Here is a 27,573-nt window from a genome sequence, read left to right on the forward strand (position 1 = left end):
CCTTCTTTTTTGCCCTTAGGCTCCCCTGGATTTCCCTGTTTAGCCAAGGAAGTTTTTTGGCTCGTTTCCCCCTTTTTCCTGGTACTGGGATAGTCTCCCTCTGTGCCCAAAGAATCGCTTCCTTTAGGACGACTGCACTTCCTGGACCCCCATCTTGCCAATAATCTTATCCTGCAGTGCATCATTGACTAGACTCCTAAGCACACTGTCACCATCAAACTATAAATTGCATATGGGATGAGGGCTATGTACATAGGAAATTTATAATACCAGATAACTCTTTGCAGACCACGGAAGAACAAGATCTAGTGGCTGGAAGTTGATACTAGGCAAATTCCAACTGTAAGTAAGCCACAACTTTAACAGTAAAAAAGTGCAACAGTTCACCAAGTGATTTCTTCCACGCATGATTCTAGTCCAGCATCCTTATCACAGAACCAGTGTCATTAAAAGGGGCAATTCATGTAAGAGTAATAAATTCAATATACTCAAAGGCACCCAAATCCCTATCAGCTAAAACAGCTTTGACACCTCTTCTGGCCTCAAGTCACTGAGAAAAGCCATGTCACCCTGGGGCAAAGGTGATCAGTGTGCAATGAAGTGCACACTTGCAGTTGCTATGGTTACAATCAGCCTTGAACACAGCAGCAGCACCAGCCCTCTGCAGCTGCCTCTATAGTTCTTTTCTCTGCCATCCCCAGTTAATCAGGATCTCACAGCAGACACTGTGGGCACTGACAAATGTGCAGCTCACTGTTGTAACTCATGGTGCTTCACAGGAAGTGCCATGAATTACAGCACTCCCCCAGCACAACAGACATTGGCTGTTGGGTCTTGGGGACTGGGGGACTGAACTCCAGTTTGGAGCAGCTGTCTCTGCAGTGGCTCCTTCCTAGTCCTGCCCCTCCCCCTTCCCAGCTCTGATGCTGTCTTCAGAATGTGGGGGGAAGAGTGGAGGGAGCTTAGTCTGGGATTTGCCCAGTCTGCACTGGAGGGTGAGGTGGGTGGATTGCAGCCTCCCCACCTTACAGTCAGGGGGGACTCCAGTCTACCCACCCCATCCTCCAGTGTAGCCTGGACAAACCCCAGACAGATCTCTGTCCCCTCTCATTCTGAAGACAGACAAGCTTCTGCCCAGCCCTGCTCCCAGCCTGTAGCGGCAAATGCTATTGAAGGCACCCTGCTTTGGAGCACCTTCATTTGAACCCTCATGTAATGAGGGTTCAATTTGTTGCATGATTGGGCATTTTTAAAGCACTCTGCAGCTATGCAGTTCTGTCAGTGCTTTTTAACTCCCATGGGGCCAGGCATTTATCATTCACTGAGCCAGACTTAACTCTTTGCCTACTTTCTGCTGTGTTGCAGCCCCTGAAGCTTACATTTTGCTACAAAGGGTGTCTTGAATTCTCACATTATATTCATGGATATTCATGGCTACAACCATCACTCTAACACTAGAAATACTAACAAACTCCTGGTTATCCTCCAAAACTTGGAGAAATTATTCTTTCCTCCAGCAGAGATCTCAAAGGATTCCTTTGTGGGAACTTCCAAAGGTTTGACCAGGTACTTGTTGCTTATTTTTAACTCACCATCTATACAGTGTCTTTGCATTCCATTCTGAATCCAACACATGGGGAAGGTCTCAAGCTCTCTTTTTTTTAATTTACAAAACTATTTTGAGCTTCCCATAAGTAATTTAAATTCACAAGATTTTCAAGGCACTTCAGTTTAAAACTTGCTTATCTAGTTCAGTGGTAAACCAATATTTATTATGTGAGTCAATCTGTCAGAAACCCACCCCACTTCCCTGCCCAACCTTCCAGGGCCAACCCCTACTGCTTGGCCCTCATAATGGCTCATACTGTGTACCACAAATTGGGCTTTGCAGGCCTCTGGCCATTTTATAGTGGAACTCCCTGTAGGCGACCACTGGTATAAGTGAGGCCCAAGAGGTATGATGACTAGATTGTATTTATTTCTTCTCCTCTCCCCTGTCTCTTTTCACTGTATCTTCTAAGTGGAGCAGAAGCCTGGTCACATTTGAATTGGGCTTTCAAAACCCTCAGGGTCCCTTCCAGCACAAGTTGGAGGGCTCAGCTAAACCGTGATACAAGCGCACACAAACACACCTTATTGTGATGATCTGCCCGAAGTCAAGTTCATAATTGTTGACTTGTGCGATGAAGATGGCTGCCAGGGCCTCATACAGAGCTGTGCCATCCATGTTAATAGTTGCGCCCACAGGCAGAACAAATCTAGTTACACGCCTATCCACTCCAATGTTTCCTTCTAAGCACCTGAATGTGATGGGGAGAGTGGCCGAGCTGAAAGGAAACACCAGAAGACTGTGAAATAGAAGCACTTGACTTTTGGGACAGTGACTAGTGAAGCACAGAGTGTATCCTGCCCAAAGGCACTTAATTATGGAGTATATCTCTGCAAACACTAAAGGGTCCCTGATTATCTTACTCTCTCTCCAGCATTTTGCCTAAAACCTGCCTTGGTAAAGAAGGTATGTCAGAGACAAGAAGTGATTTTGTTCAAGGTGGTTCACCACCAAATATGACTTTTCACAGTTCAAATCTCTAATTCCAGACCATGCTGCCTACCTCTAGGCAACATCAAAGACCACACATCCCAAGCATATTTGACCATTGCCTCATTTGTCAGTGTTTCTCTCTGATTTCTCACTCTGCCAGGTGTGCAAAGGAAGGTCACAGTAGCCCAGCAGGTGGAGCTCAGTAGTCATCTTGGGCAGGAATGCAGGCCAAGCAGATCTCCCAAGACATGGCACACTCTGCAGCTGTACATTTGACACATGATCTCCTAAGAGTCTTGGGATTGGGTCTATGTAGACTTGCTGCTGGCCATATCAGAACAAGGCCAGGATTAGGAACTTGTTGGGCATACCACAGGGATGCAGGTTCTATTGCAAGAAGGGGCCCTGATATTTTTTGCGTCATTGTTAGACAAGCCTAAACTTTTATGTCTTCTCACTGTATATGAATAGAGAGCCTTCTGTGAATAAACAAGTGTGATTGTGTGTGCATTTGTGTATATATGTGAGAAAAAGTGCCTATGTATGACAGAAAGATACTGTGTAAGAATGTGTTTGTACATGAGTGTGTACATTATATTAGTAAACGTTATTTCATATATATGTGTAAGGGAATATGTATAGAGAGGAAGGGAGAAAAATGTATAAGTATATATGTGATAGTTTCATTGTAGCTAGGGTCAGAAGGGACCTGAACAGATCATCTAACCTGACCCCCTGCCACAGGCAGGAATGAATGCTCGGTTCACAAGACCCCAGACAGGTGATCATTGAACCTCCTCTTGAATTTGCCCAAAGTAGGGGCGAGGACCACTTCCCTGGGAAGCTGGTTCCAGATTTTGGCCACTCTAACTAAAATATTGTCTTCTGATCTCTAACCTAAACCTATTCTCCATCAGCTTATTACCATTGTTCCTCGACACCCCAGGTAGTGCTGGGGAGAAAAGGGCTCTACCTATTTGCTGTTGATCTCCCCTGATGAGTTTGTAGGCAGCTACCAGGTCCCCCCTCAGCCTCCTCTTGCTGAGGCTGAACAGGATCAGGTACCTCAGTCTCTCCTTGTAGGGCCTGTCCTGCTGCCCTCTCACCAAGTGGTGAGATAATGCTGGGTATGCATGAATCTATGAATATGTGTACATGTCAATGTGCATATCTGTGAAAGTGTGAGAGTGTTTGTACAAGTTTGTTACGGCATTTCTGACAAACTTCCTTTGAGGCATAGCCATTGTTTTAGTGGTTTGTATCCTGAGCTTAGCCCTTCAGTCCTAGCCTAATTACGGAGTCAGCTGTTTAAACAAGCACACTGGATATTCTCCGAATAACACAGATGGAAAGTGGATTTTCTTACGATTCAGGTCCCAATTCAGGGGCCAAGAAAATCAATGATTGGTTTTTTTGCTGGTTTATTTATTTATTTATTTTACTGACTTCAGTGAGTTTTAGCTTTGGCTTTGCCTAGTGCAAAGGGTTTGAAAAGATCTTAGTAGCCCACTGAAAACAGTGGAAGCTTGGACCAACAGTGTCTGATCCATGACATCTAAATAAGTGCCCAGTCCAGTCACCCCCGCTGCCACACACACACTTCTGTTGGCTATTTTTTACTCATGCCAACAGAGCAGAGTAGGTAGGGATAGATGGTAGTGTATAAACTATACCTTGAGGAGGTGCCAAGCGCAGTGATAAGAGCCTGTAGAAGGCCTCCAATGAAAACCCAGGGATTCTTCTGGGTGACGATGAAGTACAGCAGCGGCAAGACACAAAGGGCATGGATGAGCAATCCCACGATGACAGTGACTGTGTACATCCCCAGCTGGCCCCCCATCACTGCTAAGTCATCCATCTCCAGAATTTTTCCAGCAATTAAAAACATTATCCCAACTGGCGCATACCTGTTATCAAAACACAGAAGCCAAGTACTTAGAGCTGGCATCCATATTGTCACACCAGTCCTAGCAAACACTACCAGGAGAACGTCACATTATTTGAGGGTACTCAAAGGCACAATAACATGTGAAGTCATTAAATGGTTCTATGACTGACCCTCCCTAGCAAGCAGAGGGATAGCAGGGAACTGGCATACTTTAGAATCCAGACTTAACTGGCAAGCAATGTTTGCTCATCTGTCAAAGAGCCTGGTCATCTGCTGAATGCATGGATTGTGCATTGTGGGGGATTCTCTTCTTTCAGTTCAGAAGCCTTGCTTTCCATCTCCCCTGGCATCTAACTCCCAATAACCCTGGCTTTTCTGCATGGTGGGCTCCATAAGCATGTGCACTCTCCCCTCTCCTCCAGGTCTTCCTCGCTGGGGGTTGGAGACAGGGCTTGTCTGGGGATAGGTACAAGCAGCTGCATTATTGATAGTGGCTAAACTAATATTTTTATTTATGCACTTATTTAATTGTGGTAGTAGGTGGCGCTAGGAATGGGGATATATAGATGCCTGAAATTGGGTCCTGGCGCTAGAGAAGAACATGGGGATGAGCATGAAGTTGTATTTAAATGATGCTTGCATTGGTCTTACAACATTTTCTCAAGCTGGGACTTGTCACCTCTATCTCATAGGTCCCATTTCCCCTATAATATCTTCCAGGCTGGGTTTATGGTTCCCATGAGAACCAATGAGAAGTAGCAGGGCTGAGACAGAATACAAGCCTTACTCCTAAAATGGAGATCACAGGACAGTGAATTACCTTCAGGTAAACAAGACTTTGGTTTCACACCCACCCATGTACAAACTCCGGCTTTGCACTCCAGTAGCTCTGAGCTCCAGTATCTCAGGCTCATTTTCAAGGTTGGTCACAGGACAGGAATCATATGCAAGGGACTCGAGCAAAACACAGCTCATTCTTGAAGGTATCAGGACTCCAATTCAATCTGGGAGATTTGTTAAAGTTTAGTTAAGTAGACTTTACAAACATCCCATATTTCAATATTCTTTGTGGCCTTACTATTAAAGACATTCCCAGCTAGAGGCAGATACCAGGTCTTTTGTGGGAAAGCCTGTTATTGGGAGATTCTTACTCAGTTCTGATAAAGGTTTGGGTAATGCACTGCACTTTTAGCATCTATTGGACCAGCTGAACTTAAGGCATCTGACCTTTGGAGGCTCCCCCTTCCTTTATTTCTCCTGAATAGCTCCTGGCCCTGCCATAACCAAATGCCCTGTTTCATGGGTTTCAGCCTTTGAAGACGTTCTTTCCTTCAGATGGTCATTTCTGAAAGAAAAGTATTTTAAAGGATTTTAAATTCAATGCTCAAAGAAAGGAGCTATTGATTACAACTCTAGGTAAACCAGACACAGGAAAAGTGATCCTCACAATAATCAGCATTAAGTAGGCTTTAATGCTTGTTTGTCTATATGGTGCAAGAAATGTGATGTGCTTTTTCCTTCTGAATCACTAGAATAGTCACCATTTTTCAATAGACATTATTAGCACACTAGACTGCCTAAGCATAAAGACCATGGATGCCAGTCCTGTTGCTTCTATCAGTTCATTGAGAACGTTATTTTTGTGTCACTTAAACCCAAAGGTTTGTGGTACAGGGTTGTGCTCAGGGCCGTGTGCTCAGGGTCAGACCACCTTTGGGAATCAGGAAGCAGTTTTAACCGGTAGTCAGACTGTTATGGACTGGAGAGGTGAGGGGAGGAGCGGTGGGGGGAGAGGGTTTGCCTTCTTCTGGAGTGGGAAACAAGGCCCTCTCCTTGTAGCTCTCAATTCTCTGAAATTGTTCAGGTCCCTTGGACAAGCTGTGATCCGACATTCTCTCCACCGCAGCGGCGGACTGACGGGTGGGGGCCCTGGTTTGGGGTGGGGGGCACCAGCTGGGCCCTTCAGAGTTCCTATTGTGCAACGTGACTAAGTCAGAGCCGGGCCGCCCTATCCTGCAGAACCTGTGGCCACAGGCGCCCTGCAGCCAAGGGGTGCCCTGCAGCCATGAACACTCGAAATCAGTGCCATAGCAAGGGGGGTGGGCGGTTGCCACCAGTCCGCATTGCCGCTGCCAGTTTCACATCTGGTCACTTGCCACCCCCTCCCCCCTCCACCCCCCCACTGGCTTCACGACCCCCCCCACTTCTTTGTATCAGGGAGCCCCAAAAAACTGTGGGCCAACTCTGCTTTAAGTATTGCTACAAGAAGGATGGTGGGGGAGTAGGGGATGCAAATACAAGTATTGGCTCCTGGGCACTGGAGACCCACGATACATCACTGCTCCACCATATCCTTTGCTTTGACCACTTCCACACCATTCTTGCTCTGTGCGCGCGCGCACACGCACACACACAAATACGCACACTGAGTTTTGAGCTCTACACACCAGCTCAACTCTCCATGTTTTTCATGCTACTTCAAGAGGTGAGAGGGAGGTGGGAAAACTGTGTTGGTCATGATGGCCAGCAGTAGCAAAACAGTGAACATTTAGAATGCCAGAATCAGATCTGGGGCTAGCGTATTGCAGAGTAGATCTACAGATCCCTCTGCAGCATGTGACTCTCAGAAGTTTGCATGCATGTATAGCTGATGATTCAAAAAGGCCAGTTTTCCAAAGCTGAGAGAAATCGAGGGGGAAAAATGCAAGGAAAAAAATGAAACTTGGGTGTTCTTTAGGCAGAATGTATTACATGGCCACAAATAGGCATGATCTTACAGTCAAGAGAGTAGCTAGCTTTGGCTAAAAGCTCTTCCTAATTCATCAAACTGAAGGCAGCAATTAGAACAAAACACTATGTAACAAATAGGTAAAAAAGGATGGCAACTGATATAACTTAGAGTTGTAAGGAATAGAAAATTTGTAATGGAAACTAAAAATAACAGGGAAAAATCTACAGTATAAAGGACTGAAGACAATAAGAAGCATTTTTTAAGTGTGCTAGGGCCAAAAAAATCTGACAATAGTATAGACTCACTGTTACTAATGTGAAAAAAGGCAGGCATGTTTGGTAAATATTTCTGTTCTTTGCTGGGAAAGAAGCAGGATGAAGTAATTTCCAGTCCACTGGCAACCATGGAGATTTATTAGAGGACACCTTTAGATAAACGTTTTTAAATAAGTTGGCCTGAATAACTTGCACTGAAGACTGCTAAAGAAGCTGGTTGAGGAGATTTCTGGCCTGCTAATTTTTTGTAATAAGTCTTGGAATACCAGGGAAATTCCTGGACACTGGAAAAATACCAAAGTTGTGTCAGTGTTCATAAGAGGTAGAAGGGAATTTTAGGATTAACGTATTTTCAGTCCTGGACAATAATGGAAAAGCTGTTGTGACATTCAGTTAATACAGAATTAAAGGCTAGAAATACAATGAATGATAATAAGTAAGGGTATATAGAAAATAGATTTTGTCAAGTAAACCTGATCTCATTCTCTGGGGTCATCTGATGCAGAGCCATAACTACCAAGGTCTGTACTCTGGGTGGCAATGGCAACTGCCATTCTTGCACCCCTATAAGTGGGCTCCTGGAGCCAGTGCCCTGGTTGCACAACCTTCATTACATCACTGGTCAGGTGTTTGGCTGATCACTCAAAAATCTAAACATATTACTAGCTATCACGTTATTCTTATAAGCACCATACAATATATACAAAACTGTGTTAAATGGATTAAGAATCAGCTAGTTGATAGATCTCCAAATGTAGTTGTCATTAGGGCAATAATAGAACGGGGCTGGAGGATTCTCACAAAAAAATACTGAACAGTAGTGTTGGAAGGAACCTCCAGAGGTCATTTAATGCAATGCTCTGCCTGAGGCAGGATCATCTGTATCCAAACCATCCTATACAGAACCACGGCTTATCTATGGGACAGATCAGGCCCACAACCCCTCTTCCCTTTCCTCTCCCCTCCCACTCCTCTAGCATACCCAATCTGATGGCCACTCAAGCTAGTCTGAGTCTTATGATGCTTGTGGCATGGATCTCAGAGAGACAGGAATGGACACTAATGCAGGGGCGGAAAAAATACAGTCCGCGGGCCATATCTGGCCCACCAGGCCATTCTATCCAGCCTGCAGGGCCCCTAAAAAAAACCTGAAAATAATATATCTGCTCCTGGCTGCCTGTCAAAGTTGACAGAAGTCAGGGGTAGTAGGATCCAGGGGAAGCTGCTGGCAGGATCAAGCAGAAGCAAGGCCTGGTGGCCTGTCCCCCCAACCCCAGCCAGAAGCCCCAGGTGAAGCAGAGGCTTCTGGCCTGGGTCCCTGGGGCTGTTCCTGCCTCCCTGTGCCAGAGGGAAATTCAGATAAGAAGGGGGAGGAGAGGAGAGGCAGGGGAGGACTGTGGGTGATCACCCCAGTCCTCAGGGTTGGTTTGAGCCAGCTACTGTGGTACTGGTGCTGCAGCCGGGAGCCACATGGTACCATAGCAGCTGGCAGGAGGTGTAGAGGAGTGGCAGCAGCTACAGGCAGAGAAGCTATGAAAGCAGCAGCAGGCATGGGGAAGGGACAGTGAATGGGCACGTGGAGCTCAGCAGCAGCTGGGTGGGAGCACAGGGTGCTTGATGCTCCTGCTATTTTAAGAGAAGGCAGGCTACTTGAGAAGCAGCCTGCAGGTATGCTAGGGGGCAATTAGGAATCATATGGGCTACAGGAGCTGGATTATCAGGATATAAGTTCAGAGATGGAGCTGGGCAGGCGATCGAGCCATGAGAGCCATGGGAAGAGGAACTCCTGGGCAGCAGGGCTCCTGGTTAACATCTGAGCTGGGTTAAGCAACCTTGGTGATTTGTGGAAGGCATTAAGGGAAGGTAAGGATGTCCCAGCTGGCCCAAGAGAGAGGGACCAGAGGGCTCAGCAGGAGAGCAGGGCCAGGGACACAGAGAGAAAACAAAGGACCAGAGGGCCCAGAAACAGAGCAGGGGCTGGAGGGCCTGAGGAGCAGGTAGGGCCAGAGTGCCTGTAGGTCTCTCTGGCCTAGGAGCAGAGTCAGGGTTCAGGAGGGGCTGAAGGCCAAGAAAAGGCCACAGCCAGAGACTGGTGGAGCTGGAGAGCTCATGGGTCTCAACTGGTCTAGGAGTGGGGTCAGGGTCTAAGGAGAATTGCCAAAGGCATGGCCAGAGACTGAGGGGGCCAGACTGCCCTTAGTCCAAAGAGGAACTAGTGTAAGAACAAACAGATCCAGGAGCCCATAGCCTGTAGGGACGGTTATGATTTAATTAGTGTGCGTGATATCTGTGACTCATGGGCGTGGGTACTGGGGGGACAGAGCCCACGTAATTATCCCTTAAGGTGCAGAGTGAAGACACCTGAGGTCAGAAGCGTGAGATCAGGCTTGAGAAACCCTGGAACAGCCTCCCATTTTCTAAAATCATAACAACATCAAGGCATGGCAGAAAAGGAGAAAGGGAGATTGCCCAGGGACAGCAAAAGAAAGTGAAGTTGATAAGGGCTAAAGGGGCTACAGGGGCATCACAGCCACCTCTGGAGCAAGACACTGTTACACTGCCACAAGTAATGCAGGGGACCATGGTGGCCAACATCCTTCTGCTCGCAAAGGTTATTACAACACACGAGAGATCCAAGGAAGAGATTCAGGCCCCCTGCTACAAAAGAAGGCATAAACCTCACAGTCCATATCAGTCTGACCATGAGGTAAAAGTCCTTCCTTACCCCAAATACGACTGTTGGTCTGACCCCAAGTGGAAGCATAAGGCTCTCTTACCAGGAACCTCTGGGCTTCAGTTCCAGCAGCAGTACTGGCACACCCCAGTTAAAATCCCCAGCCTTGGCTGCAGCCAACATCTGATACCTCTGGGAAGGCTTAAAAGAAGTGGGGGGAGAGGGGAAGAGGGCAGAATTTCCTCTCAGCCCCATGCAGCAACCAACAAAGCACAGAAGCATGGGAATACTGATGCAGGCATAGTTATGCCTAGAACATCCCTGACCATTGGCTGTTTAACTTCTTTGTGAACACCTCCAGTGATGGAGTCCACAGCCTCCCTAGGCAGTCTATTTCTCTGCCTCACTGTTCTACTAGTGCAAAAGTTTTCCTTTACATCCAATATAAACCTACTTTGCTGAAACTCCAAGCCATAGATCCACATCCTACTCTCTGCAGCAAGAGAGAAACGTGTTCTCCCTTCTTTTATGGCAGTCCTTCACATATTTGAAAACTGTTATCATGCCCCCTCTTACATACCTTTTCCATAAGCTGAACATGCCTAGCTCCTTCAGTCTTTTCTCATATGACTCGCCTTCCAAGCCTTTAATCATCTTTGTTGCCTACCTCTGGACTCTCTCTAACTTCTTCATGTCCTTTTTAAAATGTGGAGCCCAGAACTGCACACAGTGCTCCAGAAGAAGCCTAACCAGTGCTGGGTAGAGAGGCACTATCTCCTCTAGTGTCTTGTACCTAATGCTTCTGTTAATGCATCTCAAAACCGTATTTGTCTTCAGTGCAGCTTCAACATGCCACAGACTCATACTGAGTCTGTGATGCACCAATACTCCCAACATCCTTCTCCATAGTTCTGCCATCCATCCATCCATTTTGTATTTGTATTTTTTATTATTTTTCCTGAGATGCAGTGTCTTGCATCTGTTAGCATTGAACTTCATCCTGTTGGCTCTAGCCCAGCTTTCCAGTCGGTCTAGATCGTTCTGAATTGCGCTCCTGTCCTCCGGTGTGTTCACAATCCTTCCCATTTTTATCACCTACAAATTTGCTTTCTCTTCCAGCATTCAGATAATTTATAAACACACTGAACACCACTGGGCCCAGGGCTGACTCCTGTGGGACTCCATTTGCAACCTCCTGCTAGTCTGTCATTATTCCATTTATAATTATCCTTTGCTTGTGGCTATTGAGCCATTTGTCTGTCCACCTTGTAAGTAGTTTTGTCTAACCCATATTTTTCTAATTTATGAGAAGGTCATGAGGGATTTTGTCACAAGTTTTGCTGATGTCCTCATATACTAGATCCACTTTGTTACCTTCATCCACACAGGTAGTTATTTTGTCAAAGAAGGAGATCAAGTTTGTTGGGCATATTTTATTTTTAGTAAATGTATGCTGGCTGTTTGCAATCAGTCATTTCCCACAGATGTTTGAAAATGGAGTTCTTTATGATATGCTCCAGTAACTTGCTTGGTATCATGGTAAGGCTAACTGGTTGCTCTTTCTTTTTTCTTTTTTTAAACAGGCATTATGTTGACCCTTTACCAGTTCTCTGGTACCTCACCTGATTCCCATGAATTCATAAATATTATTGCCAAGGGCTCAGAGATCTCCTCTGCTCATTCTTTCAGTAATCTAGGATGAAATTCATCAAGCCCTCCTAACTTGAATTCATTCAGATCCATCAAAAGCTCTCTGTTTCTTTTGTTATTTCATCCCTCAGCTTGTCCCCTTCTTTATCCAAATGAACCTTATTAGGTATCTGGTTTCAGCTTAATATTTTGTGAGAACTGCAGTAAAATAGCTGTTGAGTAGCTCTGTGTTCTTTGCATCTTCTTTTAAGAGTTCTCCCTGGTTAGTTAACAGTGAAGCCACAGGTTCCTTGGTCTTTTTCTGGCCAGTATTCTTGTAAAACCTCTTCTTATTATCTTTAACTCCCCCCATGTAATGTAGACTGCTTCCACACGGTGCACCCTGGATACTGATAAATAGTCTACAACTTGATGTCGTCAAAACTGTCCTTTGGACCTCACAAGCCAATGATCATAAAGATAAATGAACATCAACAGATCACCACAGAGCTTTCAGATCCATAACATCAGGACCTCACTGTGCACCTGCCAACTCAATATTGAGGGGATAAGCAGAGCCCAAAGTAAATAAATTACTAATTTATTAGACAACATGCTTAGCAATAGATGGTTCCAGATAACATTAAGAGTAGACCACATAAATTGAACACTGGACTCCTGCAGGGATCAGCCCTTGTGCCTCTGCTGTTTAATCTTTATATTCATGACCTCCCAGGCACCTCCTCAAGAAAACTGATATATGCTAATAGCATTGCCCTGGTTATGCAGCAATCTTGTTTCTCCACAGATAGAAATAATACTCACATCTGATCTCAATACTTTAGATACCTACTTTAAACAATGGTGCCTGCACTCAAAGCTTGTGGAAGTGGAAGTACCTACATTTCACTTGAACAATAAACAAGATAATTAGCAAGAATGCTGTCCTTTAAAAAAACACTTAACTAGGACAGCAGCGAACCCCATAATAATTTGCTTCAGAAACTCCCTGGGATTTCTTAGGGTGCTGATGCCGATGCGCTGAGAACAACAGCTTTAGTGTTGGCCTACTCTTCAGTAGAATACTGTGCCCCAGTCTGGTTAACCAGTGCTCCTACTGATAAGGTTGACATACAACTCAACCTAGCAATACAAATCATTACAGTAATAATCCAATCCTCTATTCTTAGTAACATATATCCTCCCCCATTAAGAAGAAAAAATGCCTTAACTAAATTACAGACTGCAATAAAAAATAAGTCACAGATGCCTATACATAATGATCTCTTAAAACCACAGCAAGTCTAAGATTAAAATTTTAGACATCCCGCTTGGAGCACAACAATTCAACTTGAGCAAGACTCATTTAACATCCAAGATGCCTGGACGCAAGGGTGGCCCAATTCACCCCTTAATACAGAAATCATTATTACAAATCCTACCATTAGACCAGCTGGCTTTGATCTCCCTAGACATCTTTAGTCTTCTCTAAACTGAATCAGGACAAGACATGGAAGATGTGGATTTCTGTTGCATTGATAGGGCTGGACTAGCTCACGGAACTGCAACTGTGGTGGCCCATTTCAAACTTTGAACTGCATCATCGCTGAATGCCCTCTCCATGCATTTAACAGAAATCTACTGGATTTGCACAATACTATACCTGAGGCAAACAGTTGGCTGCAAAATTTGGACATAAAATTGTGAATATGTTTTTCCTTGTTCTGTTATCATTGCATCATCATATCCTTAAAAACAATAACGCCCCCCCCCAATTTTCCTCATCAAGTGAAGTCTCATTTTTACCTTTGTCTTCTGATTTTGTCCCTGGAAGTTCTTGTTATTTCCTGGTATGTCTCCTTGGTGATGTGCCTGTCCTTCCATTGCCTGTATACCTTCCCTCTGCTTTTGAGGTATGCTAGATGCTCCACATTGGCCTCTTTCCATTCTCATGTTTCCATCATGCCAGAATAACTTCTCACTGAGCTTTCAGTACTGTGCCCTTTAGAAGTTCCCAGCACTCCTGCACACCTTCATCCTTCAGTCTGTCTTCCCATTGCGTCATGACTGTTAACTTCTTGAGTTGGTTGAAATCCACCTCTTTGAAATCTAGCATCTTAGCTTTGCTGACCTCATGTTCCCTCCATCTCAGGATCTTGAATTCTATCATATTATGATCACTTCTTCCCAAGTTTTCCATCACCTTCACATTCTCCACCAGTTGTTCCCTATTGATCAGGACAAGATCCAAGATAGAAGACCCCATAGTTGTATTCTCCACCTTCTGAAATAGAAAGCTGTTCACACAGGTTAGCAATGGTCTCGGCATTTTGCACTGGCTGTATTGTTCTTCCACCAGATATTCAGAAAATAGAAATCTTCCATATGTACCATCTCATAACTTTTGGATAACTTTGAAACCTCTTTGAAGAGTGCCTTATCCACCTCCTCTTCCTGACTTGGTGGCCTACAATAAATCCCTATCAATATATTTATTGTACCTTTCACCTTTTGTCTTCACTCAAATATATTCTGGTCTACTATCTTGTTCCTCCTAAACTAGGGAACAAGTATATGTGTTTCTGACATAAGAGGTGATGCCACCACCTTTTCTCCCAACCGTTTCCGAACAGAATGCAGCCCTCAATGTTGATGTTCTAGTCATCAGAGCTTTCCCATCAAGTCTCTGTGATACCAATCAGATCATAGCTTTTCCAGAGGCTGTGACTTCCATCTCATCTTGTTTGTTCCCCATGCTTCTCACATTTGCATACATACATTAGATGTATTTTGCATTTCACCCTACTTGTTTCTCTTTTGCATCACTCGTTGCTGTCCTGTGGCTCTCTGACCCTTTCCTGCTGTTGAACTGCTTCTTCAGGACCTTTCTCCTATGAATTGTTTTCTCTGTGGCTGGAGGGTTTTGTTCACCATCCCTCATGGAACCTAGTTTAAAGCCCTCCTTACTAGGTTGGCCAGATGACTCCCAAAGATGCTCCAGGTAGACAGCACACCTCCTGTGACCCCATATTGGTGCTTCTGTTCCCTGCAGAAGGGAGAGACTTAACCATCCCCACTCTCCTCTTCCTTTCTGATGTAGTGACATTAGCACCACCATCTCTGGCACTCTGTATTTTCTGCTCTCTAGACTGCTGAGTCCTTTGGATCTTGCCTGTTGATGTCCTCATCTCTGCCTTTTCCTCAACTGCTCTACTGCAGAGTGTTCGAAAGCAGTTGCTGAGTACAATCTGTTTTTCTTGAATTCTGGGGACACTTTCTTCTAGCAGTCACATGTTGCCACTTCTCTTTTCCCTTTGGTCTCTCCACTATCAGCCACACATAACCCCTGCCCATATAATCTTCCTCTTCCTTGAAAAAATTCAGCATGGATATCTGTGCTTCTAACCTTTCAATTTTTTCCTCCAAGGCAGACACCAGCTCACACTTGACCCTCTGGGAAGAACATGAACATGGCACATGCAGGTCACAACTGCTGATCCAGTCTCCATTTATGCCTCCTTTGCTCTCTGGAGGATGCCTAGGCTATAAAAAACAAAAGCAAAGAAAAAGAAAAGAGCAGAAAAAAAATGCACATGCTTGCGCATGCATGCATACACACACATGCAGACAGAGTCTCCTGCTCCTTCCTACCATGAACTCCCAGGTGAACTCCCTCTCTGTTTGCTGCTCTCTCTGTGTTTGCAAGGAGCTGCCTTTAAAAGGCTGCCTAGCCTAGCTTCACTCCTCAGTCAGAGAAACCAGCTGCACTTGAAGTAGATAACTCGCACAGAGCTGGGAATGAAAATCCTGAAAGCTGTCACTCCAGGGGAAAAACAAAATAAAAAGCAAGGCACAAATCAAACACCCCAAAACCACTAATTAGATGCCCAGGGTCATCAGCATCCAGAAAAGTCTCCTCAAGGCAGTCCTACCAGTGATCTGCTTCTCTTACAGCAGCCCCAAGGCAAACTTTCTCTGTTTGCTGCTTCTCCATTCCTTCATGGGAACTGAGGGATCTACAGACAGCAGGAATAAGTCTGCTGCTCAATGCCCAGCCTTAAAGATGTAAAAAGACATTCCATTCCACCTGGAAGAAAACCTTTTGTTCCAGGATTCAACAGAGCACAAGCCTAACTGTCTGAAAGTGTTAACACCTTTTCCAGGGACAACGCTGTGTAGTCTGTAAACTAATCTCTGCTCATTCAAGTTAATTGACATCTATTCTAGAGACAAGCCTATCAGGGGCAAGGATGCAATTTGGAAAGACTATATGTGTAAAGGGCTAGCCCACTCCCATTTACTCTTGGTTTTGACTTGGATTAGTCCTTAGATTTCTAAACAATGAAGCTGTCAGCAGATGTAGAGAGGTGAATTTTCTTTAAAATATTCAGTAGTGAGACTGATACTGAAATATGTTTAAGCATTTCCACAAGGAGAAAATACCAGATTCAAATGGACTATTTAATATGGACAAGAATGACTAGCTTGAAGACGAACCTAGACAAACTCAAATTAGAAGTGGGGATCTTTTTTTTTTTTAAATCGGGGTCTTGATTAACCATTGGAACAAATGACCAATGGAACAAGGGGACTTTGTTTCATTTGATGTCTTCAAGTCAAGGCTTGCATGTCTTGATGACAGATATTTTCTTAATCTAATGCAAGTTATTGGGCTCTAAGCAGGTGTTACTGATGAAGCATAATAGCCTGTGATAAACAGTGTGTATTATCACCCCTTCTCCCTTGGGTATTTAATATCTTGACTAATGCATGCAGAGTCCTGAAGAATGACTGAAACAATCCTCAAAAGGGAAACACCTCGGGCTTCTGGCTCACATAAAGGGGCCAGCGAGATGGGCTCAGACCACCCTGGAGGAGACATACCTCCAGGTCCTGGATCACAGAGGGAGTCCATGTCTTCTCAAAGGTTGAAGTTTGCTTCTTCTCATTCTACTCTGTGTGTGAGGTCCTTCATCTTGTAGCCCTGTCTGTCACTCCAAGCAATGGTGCTGCGGATAGCAGACTCCTCCTCACTATCTAGCTCATCCAGTATAAGAGGAAAAAGGGAGGCTTCAAGTGGGAGGGGATCATGTAGGACTGATTGGCCCCCTGCCCCTAATTCCTCCCCGCCATCCACTCCCATGTCACTCTTCCTAGCCACCACCCTTCCATCTCACTGCACTGAATCCTCATCTCTCCTTGCTCCCCCAAATCTACCACCAAACTCTCTCACCCCTTTTAATCCTCATCTGACAACCATCCTTATTTAAGACTTTCCTATTACTTCCTTTCCTCTCTGCACCTTTGCAACCCTCACACTCTCCACACTCACTGCACTCTTCCCCCAGAATTATAAGAAACTCTAAGGAGCAGCTAATTTTAACAGGAATGAGTAGTAGGAACCCTTGGACTAAATGACCCAGTTGCTTGTTTTTCTTTGATCACATTAAGTCCAACTTTTTGGAATATGTAATTATATTATCCTAAATGCTTACTAGTCTTTCTCTTTAATTAAACAACTGTTATTTGTTTATAATACTTAAAAAGTAATATATCTAAGTCTGTACATGGATTTTAGAGCATTTTAAAATAACACTCAAGCCAGAGACTTCAGTCTCAAGAACAAAATGTCCAAAAGTGCTTTGCAGTATACAGACAGACGAACAAGAAGCATGCACAAGAGACAGTCAAGAGTTGTTCTCAAACTTTCAGAACATAGGTCAAATTCAGGGTCAAGGACTACAGTATCTAACTTTGAGTTATCTAGTTACTATGAAACAAGACTGCCTGAAAGTTACTTAGTTTCAGCTCCTAGGGGCAGGAGTGCAGCCCACCTTATCCCCGCACACAGCTCTTGTGCAATCTGGGAGCTGTAGTCTAATGCTTTTTAACCAGGGTGCTGCAAATTGTTCCCTGGTATGCTGCGAGAATTTTGGAATAATGAAAAGAAAGTTCTCCAGACTCCTACCGATAACGAATAAGCCATGTTGATGAGATATTCACAGAAAACTTGTGCATGTGTTGGCTGTGCGGGAGAGAAAGAACCAGCCAAGAAGAAAGAAATTCATGTACTGCGCATGTGTTGGCTTTGGGGGATGCACAATTTGCGAACCTCTGAACAGCTGTTTCACAGAATTTTACCACGGTAATGAACTACAATGAGCTTATGAGTGTGGGGAAGGGGAATGCTTAAATAGATGTGCCACAGAAAGATTTTATTAATCTAAGTGTGCCTTGGGCTGGAAAAGGTTGGGAAACACTGCTGTAGTCCACAGGACCAAGCAAAGCAGCAGCCAGACTTGGCGTCTTAGGAGCCCCTGTGGCAGCGGCTCCTTTAGGCTGCCGCTGCCAGTGTCTCCACTGCTGCATTTGGCCCTGCTTCCCAGGCACCCCAGTCCATCTACCCTGCACCTACAGCTACAGGCACCGGACAGAGTGGGCAGGCAGGTGGGCAGGGTGTCCATGGAGACTAGCCCAGGACCCCAGCAGGTAGGGCATGTTCAGTTGGGTGAATGTGATGGGGCCATAGGCAGACAGGGAGCGGTATCCAGGAGCAGGGCAGGTGGGACTGGGGCCAGGATCATGGGAAGTGACAGCTTGGGTCTGGGGCAGAGCCATGATCCACTCCCCACATGTCCCTGCAACATAAATATGACATCAGGGATAAAAGGGAAATAAAACTGAAGCAACTGAGAGAGGAACGTTTTCTCTCCAGGTAATGTAAGATTCTAGAATTTGGCTGTTCATGTTTATAGCTAATTAATGCCTCATCAGAACAATGGGGCATGGGCCGCAGGCCCCCCACTTCGCTTCTCACCAGATGATAATGGCCACCAGCTTCATGATGGCTTCATTGAGGCAGTTGAAGAACTCCTGCAGGGCCCGTCCCTTCTGTTTCATGCCACCGATTACTAAACCAAAACACACAGAGAATACGACCAGTCCCAGTGCGTTCACCCCATTTGCTGAGCCAGGGACAGGAATGATCTCCTCAAAGGTCAGCACCTCCTGGATGCTCCCGAGTGCATGTGTGACATTCTCCAGGATGCCAGTGACATTCTCAGGCACAGAGATCTGAGTGGTGGTGGCATCTGCTGTGGCGGTGCTGTTGTGAAGGACAGTTCTGGTGAGGACCCTGGTGTTGTACTGGGTCTTGTACTGAAATGATACATATTATTAGCTGCAACATAAATCTGGACATCTCCATAGCTCCTCCCAATTAAACCCCAAAAAAGCAGAGTCCCCTGAACTCATTTTATTTGAATGGGTTCAGCTTACCAAACAATGCAGTTCATTCTGTATGAGAAGTTTAACTCCGCATGGGATTAAATCTTCCTTAGTGGCCTAGTCGAGTGACCCTAGAAGTCTGCTATTTATACCAGCAATGGAGTCAACCCTGAAGCTCAACTCAAGGTGCCTGACAGTATACTGTGGACCATTTATACTACTCCCACAATTACAGACACTGAAAAGTTGCAAAGCAGCTCTGGAAGAATTCCCTCTATTTGCAGGCAGTGAAGATCTGACATCTATGGCACCATACTGCTTCCACTTAGGCCCCTGGAAAGATGCAAGCTGCAGGCAGGAAGAGGACTGCCCAAAGCAATCCTTGATTTGGCAGTTCTGAGTTGTCTACAGACAAGTTGGAAAGGCTGTCTGCAGGTTACTCTGATTTAAACAAGCATCTACAGTAGCCTCCAAAGCAAACTGTGGGAAGTACAAAAGTGGCAGTCAAGCCACCCTTGTTCTTGGGCCTCCAAAGAGGCAACATAGACAGTCTATTCTGCATAGGCTTAAAGAATAAGAGTGCTGGGCAGGAGAAAGCAAGCCAGGCAAATTGGCATCCATACCTGTTTGAAGCAGGCTTCCACTAGATTAGGTGGGAACATATTCCTGCAGCAGACAAAGCAAAAAGACAGTTATGATCCTATTTGGCTTGAAATCAGGTTAGCAGGCTTTTTGCCTAACAGTCTTAGTATTAAATGCTGGCTCCCTTCAGGACACTTAGGCTTACTCAAAAGCCAGATCAATCTGCTGTGGCAGAAAAGTCTCTTTCTTCCTGACTGAATCACCTAAAAGAAAACAGTGATGTCCTGATCTTAGACCATCTATACACTAAAAACGCAGCAAGATCAGAGTTCCTCTCCCAGTCTCATGAACCATAAATGATCATTCCCTGGTTAGAGATCTCTGTTCTTGCTCTTACTCCAATATACCCAGCACAAGTACCAATTATGTTGGAGGGCCAAACTGTGTCTCCTTCTTGGAGGGTCCTAGATGCAGCATATTAGTGGGAGACAAAGGCTACAGGATTTGGCAGTTCTGTCACTGAGCCCTGTTCTTACACAGACTGTACTTCCCCACTGATTCAAAGTATACCCCATGGTCCAGAAACATAAGAAATAGAAGGCATTGACATACATAACACTCAGAGTGGGTTAAAAGTGGTTTAAATCTGAAGCAGAGAGACATACAAGCCTGTTATATCAGTTTAAAGCTACCAAGAATGATTCAAAAGCATACCTGGAAAACTGAGTATTGTTTTGAACTGGTTCATTGTGAACTGGTTAGGTATCATGTCCGGACCCCAAGTGGTCCTGGTTAGTCCTTCAGGCATCCCACATTCCTTCTTTTCACTCCCCACCCCTGGCTTTGGTACAAAGGCAAAATTCTATTGTCCTCCCCTCCCCTATTTTTTTGCCTGCTTTTTTGGCACTTTTTATGAATAAGCCACCTTGCACTATTTACTCAATAAAAAACAAAGTGTCTTCACTCCCTACTCAATTGCAGCCCCTAATCATGCCTCCCTGGTTCCTGAAAACTGAAAGGCCTGGGTCCAAGCACTTCCCCTCCAAATCAGACAAGGACACTGCAGACTTTGGCCAACTGCAGACTAATGAAGTTTATTTACCTCGTATGTTTTAGAAGAGAAGGGAAAGCAGAAAAGTGAAAATGCCTCCAGTTATAGGTCACCCAGCCCCTTAAGCCACCAAAGCATGGGTGTGAGCACTCCTACCCTCCGGTGTTGAAGTCACAGCACTTCACAGAATTGTGAACTGGTTCCAGTCACTGACATTTTGGAACAGTTCAATTGTTACGTGTGTCCACGTCCAGAAATTGGCTATCAGATCAGTGACAGGCCAGGGGTGCTGCCACTGTGCAGCTCCCAGCCTTTTTTTAGATGTTTCAGACAAATGAGGCTTCATCATTTAACTAAAGAGATTGTGGCAAGCTTTGTTGGCAAGCTCTGGCAGATAGAGGAATAACTTGAAAAGAGGCTCAATGCCATTTGCATTGCATTTGCTACTCCTGTAATCTGGCAGGCAGATCAGGGCCCCCCTACACCCCTGGGAGGGCTCTGGGGCTTTGCCAACTCTTCCCAGGGATACGGGGGGCCCCCAATCTGCCTGTTAGATCACAGGAGGCTGCTCCTGGTGCCTGGGACAGTGCTGGGTGCAGCCCACACCCAGTGCCAGGAAGATTGGTGCTGCTGCTGGCCCCACCCAGCACCAGAAGCCTCCTGTCATCGAGCAGGCATCCCCGGGAGGGCTGCGGCGGCTGTGCCGGACTGCTCCTGGGGATACAGGCCCCCAATCTGCCTGCCGGGGCCAGTGGCAATCAGGGCCATCCCTAGGGGGTGTGATAGCCCCTGCAGCCCTCCCGGGAGTGCGGGCAGGCCCCCAGTCTGCCTGCCAGATGACAGGAGGTTGCTGCTGCCAGCTGGGACTGGCACTGAAGCCAAGTAAGCCTGGCTTGGAAACTCGACACGTTTTGAAACGTTCCAAGTGCCCTTGTTTTGTTTCATAGATGTTTCAAAGGCCTTTCTTTCATTTTGATTTCACTGTTTTGAGCTCAAAATGCATTGAAACGGATTTGAAATGAAACACCAGGCAAAATTTTGCACAGCCCTACCAAGCAACTGCAGTGCTGGGCTTCTTCCTGCAGTACTCCTGGGGCTCTAGCACCACGGATCTCGCCCCTGTGGCTTGGCTGCCACAGGGGAGCCTTGATAAGGTCCCTTATCAAGGCTGTGGGACAGATGACCCAGCTCAATGAGATGGATTTCAGTCCATAGGATGTATGTTTGACACCCCTGTTCTACAGCTACAGAATGAATATTCAGAATGGTTTTCAGTGCAGTAATGTCAGCTTATCACAAGGCATGCTCTTACCCTAAACCAACTTATACTCTTACCTCACCAGGTCCATGAAGGCATCAGTTGTTTGCACCTGCTCAATTTTCCCCTCCCGATGGAGTTTGTCCTTGGTTCCTTTGCCTGGATGGATGATGATCACCATAAGTATGCCAATGAAGACTGCTATGATGGTGGTCACCATGTAGTAAATTACAGCCCGCATTCCCATTTTCCCTGAAGCTTTACCATCCAGTGAGGCCATACCTGGGAAATGAAAAACAAGGCAAGAGTGTCTAGTTTGTTAAATTATACATGGGGAGTATGGGGGAGCCAGAAGCAGACTCTGAGGAGTGAAGAGGAATGTGGAGTGCAAGAGGCAGATGTTGAGATATGAAGGGGGATGTGAAATGGGGGGAGAAATGGCCCCAGCAGTATAAAAAGCTGCCCTGACAAGCAGCTCAGGGCTACTTGCTCTCAGGAGCTTCACCAAGTGGTGGGACCTGCTCCGTGAGGGTGTGGCTAGGGCACCCTAGTGATTGATTCCATACTCCACCCTCATCCCACGAGCCCCTGGGGACCTCGGCTGGTGGCTCCTCAAGTGTGACAGGGTGCAGCTCCTCCATCTCCACCTCCAGAACCTCCCCTGGAGGTTCTGATTGAATTTCACCCCCCACCTTTTTTTCTTTGGTCACCCCATCCTCAGCCCCACCAAGTCCTGGGACCTCCTGGTCCTGGCCAAGTGGGCCCTGTACTTAACCAGGAAGGAGGATCTGGCCAGGAAGGTGCCTGGAGACTGTGGGGCTGCTTTACTTTCCCTTGTCTATGCACATTTCTGGGCAGAGCACCAGTGGGCGGCATCCACTGGCTTCTTGGATGCCTTTGAGGACAGGTGGGCTCTGCCTGGTGTCCCCTTCTGGCAAACTACTTTTCACATTTTGAACCTATAATCCCCACGTCACGCCTACCCTTTTCTATCTTCGTTGTCACACCCCTCCGGCGAATTTCTTTTCACGTTTTGACCCACACAACACTCCTATTCTGTTGTTTTTTTTAATTAATTCTCCCAATTATTCTGTTGTATCATCCATCCATTGGCCCCCTACTATAGGGGCTATTAGTTAGCCGTGTGGACCTCAGGGCCCATGATAGGGGCGATGCATAGGGGGTACATGCAGGTGCACATGCAGCCCCTGTGCATGGCAGTGCACCCCCTGCAAAAAGGTGCCACCAGCACTATCGGCAGTGCCTGCATGCAGTCGCCACTCATCACTGCACTGCCAGTACCGCCACTGGCATCTGCAGGCAGTCCATGATCGCCCCCGGCTGCTGCCACCACTGCCAGCAGCACCTGTGGGTGGTCGCCGACCCATGGTTGGCCTTTGCCATCCCCCACCCCCCTGCACCGCCGACAATGCCAGCGGTGTCTGCAGGAGCTCCCCCCCCGCTCACCACCATCATTCCTGCTGCCGCCAGCACAGCCATGCCCCACCAGCCACTGGGGGCACATGCCATTCACGGCCCACAATAATTGGGTTATATAAATAGTCAGGAGCTTTTGGGGCCCAGCCAATTGGTATCTGAGGACACTACCCCTTGTGCCAGCTGGATGGGTGAAGCAGCCCTAACTGAGAGTTCCCTGAACCCTCTACCCACTGCAGCAGTCTGGAAGTAGGGGCTGCTGCCTGGATAGGATATTCTGCCACATGTGACAGCATGTGGCCCCAAAGCTGCACCCCTGCCAGACTCGGACAGGGACTGCATGGCTGCAGCAGAAGCATCTGCAGCCCTGGGCCAGTTGCCAGTGGGCTGTGGCTGCACAGTTGGCCTTTGTGCGGCACTGCTGCCATGTGTGCCCGTGCCCTGCCATCTGGGCAGCTATCTCCCAGAAGATGTTCTCAGCATGGTGGCCTGCTTTGAACTGTCAAAGCATGTCCTCCTGGCTCCAAATGGCCAGGAGGTGAGCCACCTAATTTGCCCTCCAGCTGGGCCCTAGGTGCCAGTCCTGAGCAGGAAATCTGCCTGGGTCCTGCCACTTGGAAGCCATGCTAGGAAATCTGGTCATCACACCGGACGACAAAGCCAACCTATTTAACAATTTCTTTGCCTCCATTTTCCTGAGCAGGGACCAGATCATCCTCCCCACCAGGATCCCCTCAGGCCCCAGGGGAGGTGCACCGAGGCCTAGGGTCAGAGAGGACCTAGTCAGGGAACTTCTGGAGGGACTGGATGTATTTAAATCAGCAGGTCCTGATGATCTCCACCCCAGAGGGCTGAGGGAATTAGCAGAGGTCATTGTGGGATCCCTGGCACGGCTTTATGAGCACTCGTGGTGCTCCTGTGAGGTGCCAGAGCACTGGAAGAGGGCCAACGTGGTTCCCATTTTCAAAAAAGGGAGGAAGGAGGACCTGGGGAACTATAAGCCAGTCAGTCTTACCTCAATCCTGGGTAAGCTTTTTGAGAGAATTATCCTGGCGCACGTCCTCAAGAGGCCAGCGGGGGAGATTATGCTTAGGGGCAACCAACACGGGTTCATTAGAGGCAGGTCCTGTCAGACCAACCTGGTGGCCTTCTGTGACCAGGTCACAAAATCCTTAGATGCAGGGGTAGCAGTGGACATAGTCTTTCTGGACTTTAGGAAGGCCTTCGACACTGTCTCTCACCCCATTCTCATTAAAAAACTGTGGGGCTGTGGCGTTGACACCCACACAGTCAGATGGGTCGCTAACTGGCTGGAGGGCCGCACCCAGAGAGTGGTGGTGGACGGGTCATTTTAGACCTGGAGGGATGTGGGCAGTGGGGTTCCCCAGGGCTCGGTCCTTGGGCCTGCACTGTTCAACATCTTCATCAGTGACTTGGACGAGGGAGTAAAAAGCACCCTGTTCAAATTTGCTGATGACACTAAGATGAGTGACATGGGCATGCTAGGAGGGAGGAATAGGCTGCAATCGGACCTAGACAGGTTACAGGGGTGGGTGGATGAGAATAGGATGGGATTCAACACCGTCAAGTGCAAGGTGCTGCACCTGTGGAGGAAGAACCAGCACCATACCTACAGGCTGGGGAACTCCCTTCTCATCAGTACAGAGGCAGAAAAGGATCTTGGAGCCATCATTGATCCCAAGATGAACATGGACTGGCAGTGTGGGGATGCAGTCAGGGAAGGCCAACCGCACCTTGTCATGCATGCACAGATGCATCTCGAGCAGGTCCAAGGAGGTGATCCTCCCCCTCTATGCGGCACTGGTCAGGCCGCAGCTGGAGTACTGCGTCCAGTTCTGGGCACCGCACTTCAGGAGGGATGTGGACAACATAGAGAGGGTCCACAGGAGGCCACTCGCATGATCAGCGGGCAGCAGGGCAGGCCCTACGAGGACAGGCTACAGGACCTGAACCTGTTCAGCCTCCACAAGAGGAGGCTGAGGGGGGATCTAGTGGCCTGTTACAAACTAGTCAGAGGGGACCAGCAGGCACTGGGGGAGTCCCTGTTCCCACGAGCACTACCCAGAGTGACTAGAAATAACGGTCACAAGCTGGCAGAGGGTAGATTCAGGCTAGACATCAGGAGGCACGACTTCACTGTCAGGGCGGCTAGGATCTGGAACCAACTTCCAAGCAAAGTGGTGCTGGCTCCTACCCTGGGGGTCTTCAAGAGGAGGCTGGATGTACACCTTGTGTCAGAATCCCTACTCAGAATATGGCCGAGCCAGGCAAGCCGCTGGCAGGGTCCATCGACCAGGTCAAAAGGTCTCTGAGCAGGCAGAAAATTACCAGCTATAGTTACGCAGCAAGAAACAAAAGCCTGCCAAAACCCACAGCAACACGAAATATAGCAGGCATGCACACTTGCAATGATTGGATAAAGTTCCCTGCAGAACTTTCATAAAAGGTGCAATGCTCCAAGCGCTCGTCGGAGGAACCACACGACCGAACCTCAAGTGACAAGAGCGACTGGACTGATCACCCAGGAGCTGCCTCCCCCAGGATGAATCCCTGAGTGACCTTCAGGCCTGCCGAACAGAGTAATCTTTATCTCTCCAGCAACAAAGATGGAACTGGTGAGCCGCCGTGCCTTTTTCGCTTAAGCACTGTAAATAGTTTAGCGTTAGCTTTACTTTATAAGGACTTTTACAGCTTAGTTTAGTTTGTTAGGTACACTACCCTATGCCGCCTACCCAGTCTGGGACTTACCGGTGGTCAGCTGTACCAAGCCCTCGGGCTTGAAAGCAAGGGATCACCGCAAACCCCGTGACCCAGTGGTTCTGTCTTTATATAAGTCGTCTACCCAGTCTGGGACTTACCGATGGTCAGCCGCACCAAGCCCTCAGGCTTGAAAGCAAGGGATTACCGAGAACCCCGTGACCCAACAACCCCCTTGTATTCTACGCTTATCCACACAAATAAAATGTTCCATCATATTGTTATCCTGTCTCCGTGTCCTGCGTGCTTCCCTTCCCCATTGGCATTCGCGAACTTTAAAATTCCGACACCTTGCTGGGGTCGTTTGACCTCAGTACTTTTTCAAGCAGTGGCATGGGGTTGGACCAAATGATCTGCTCAGGTCCCTTCCGACCCTACCAACTATGCCTCACTAACAGGAATCCTGGGGTTCCCTATTTAAAAACTGCAAATTCTCTTATAAAAAATCCCAAATTCACTCTTTAAAATGTCCCAAAATCCATGTTCTTGCACAATTAAAACAAAGGACAGATAGCGAGATAGACAGATAGATATCTGAGAGAGAGAGAGAGAGAGATCAGTTGGGCAATGTTTTTATTGATATATTTACAATTTTAAAGCAATCTGGAAGCCTACCAGTGTCTCTGTCATCATAATAAAAAAATTCTAAATATCTATATGCTTTTATGTTTGCTTTTGGCTTTCTTATCATAGAAAAATTAGAGCTGTCCCTGATCCCTTCACTAACCACGGTGTGGGAACCCACAGCTCCTGCCAGCAGGTCTCATCCTGTCTGGCAGCTGGGAACACTCGGTATGTGATATGGGGATGTGAGGTTTCCAGGAGGAGGGTGGGAAGAGGTGTGGTGGGTGTGGGGGTGTGTGGATGTGGTGTGAGGTGTGTAGGTAGTGTTGGGTTTGCAGGAGAGGGGTGACGGGGTGTGGGGTGTGTGGGTGGGTGCAGGGGTGGTGTGGGGTTTGCAGGACGGGGGTGGGGTGGTGGGGGTTTGCAGGAAGGGGATGGGGGGATATGGATTGTGTGGGGGGAGCTGCCACCCCCTGCAGCACCAACCAGGCTGTGCTGGCAGCAGCATTTCCAGACCCACGGTCTGTGCAGGGAGAACAAGCCCAGTCCGCTAGCGTGCTTTGTGACAGGACCAGGCTATGGGGCTCTGGGACGCATGGCTGCTGTCCAAAATCATGCGCTAGCTGGGCAAGCTGGGCTGAGTCACGTCGGGTCTGTTCTCCATAAGGGTCAGGTGGCGATACACCATGGCCTGCTGTAGGCACAGCTGTACGGCCGTGCATTGTCAGCTGTACGTCTGACCCTCATGGAGAACGGGCCCAATGCAGCCTGGCCTGGCCTGGCCAGCTAGCACATGCCTTTGGATAGGAGCTGTGCATCCCAGAGCCCTACATCCTGGTCCTGTCCCAAGCCATGCTAGCGGGCTGGGCCGGGTCAGGTCCAGCCGGGCCTGTCCTCCCTGCACAGACTGCAGGTATGGCACTGCTGTCACTGGCAT

General features: G+C 47.2%; 1 protein-coding gene across 1 annotated transcript in view; it reads right to left on the reverse strand.

The window, feature by feature from the left end:
• LOC149853369 (excitatory amino acid transporter 1-like) overlaps nucleotides 1–27,573 on the reverse strand; it is a 119,849-nt gene that overhangs the window by 15,824 nt on the left and 76,452 nt on the right. The window contains exons 5-9 of the mRNA XM_090028072.1: nucleotides 21,935–22,139; nucleotides 19,590–19,632; nucleotides 18,557–18,897; nucleotides 4,216–4,449; nucleotides 2,133–2,327 (exon numbers count right to left, since the gene is read on the reverse strand). Coding sequence (XP_089884198.1) covers nucleotides 2,133–2,327; nucleotides 4,216–4,449; nucleotides 18,557–18,897; nucleotides 19,590–19,632; nucleotides 21,935–22,139 — 1,018 coding nt within the window. The remainder of the gene's footprint in view (nucleotides 1–2,132; nucleotides 2,328–4,215; nucleotides 4,450–18,556; nucleotides 18,898–19,589; nucleotides 19,633–21,934; nucleotides 22,140–27,573) is intronic.

This window comes from Crocodylus siamensis, chromosome 14 (genome assembly GCF_052110815.1).
Source record: "Crocodylus siamensis isolate JL-2025a chromosome 14, ASM5211081v1, whole genome shotgun sequence".
Taxonomy (NCBI): Eukaryota; Metazoa; Chordata; order Crocodylia; family Crocodylidae; genus Crocodylus; species Crocodylus siamensis.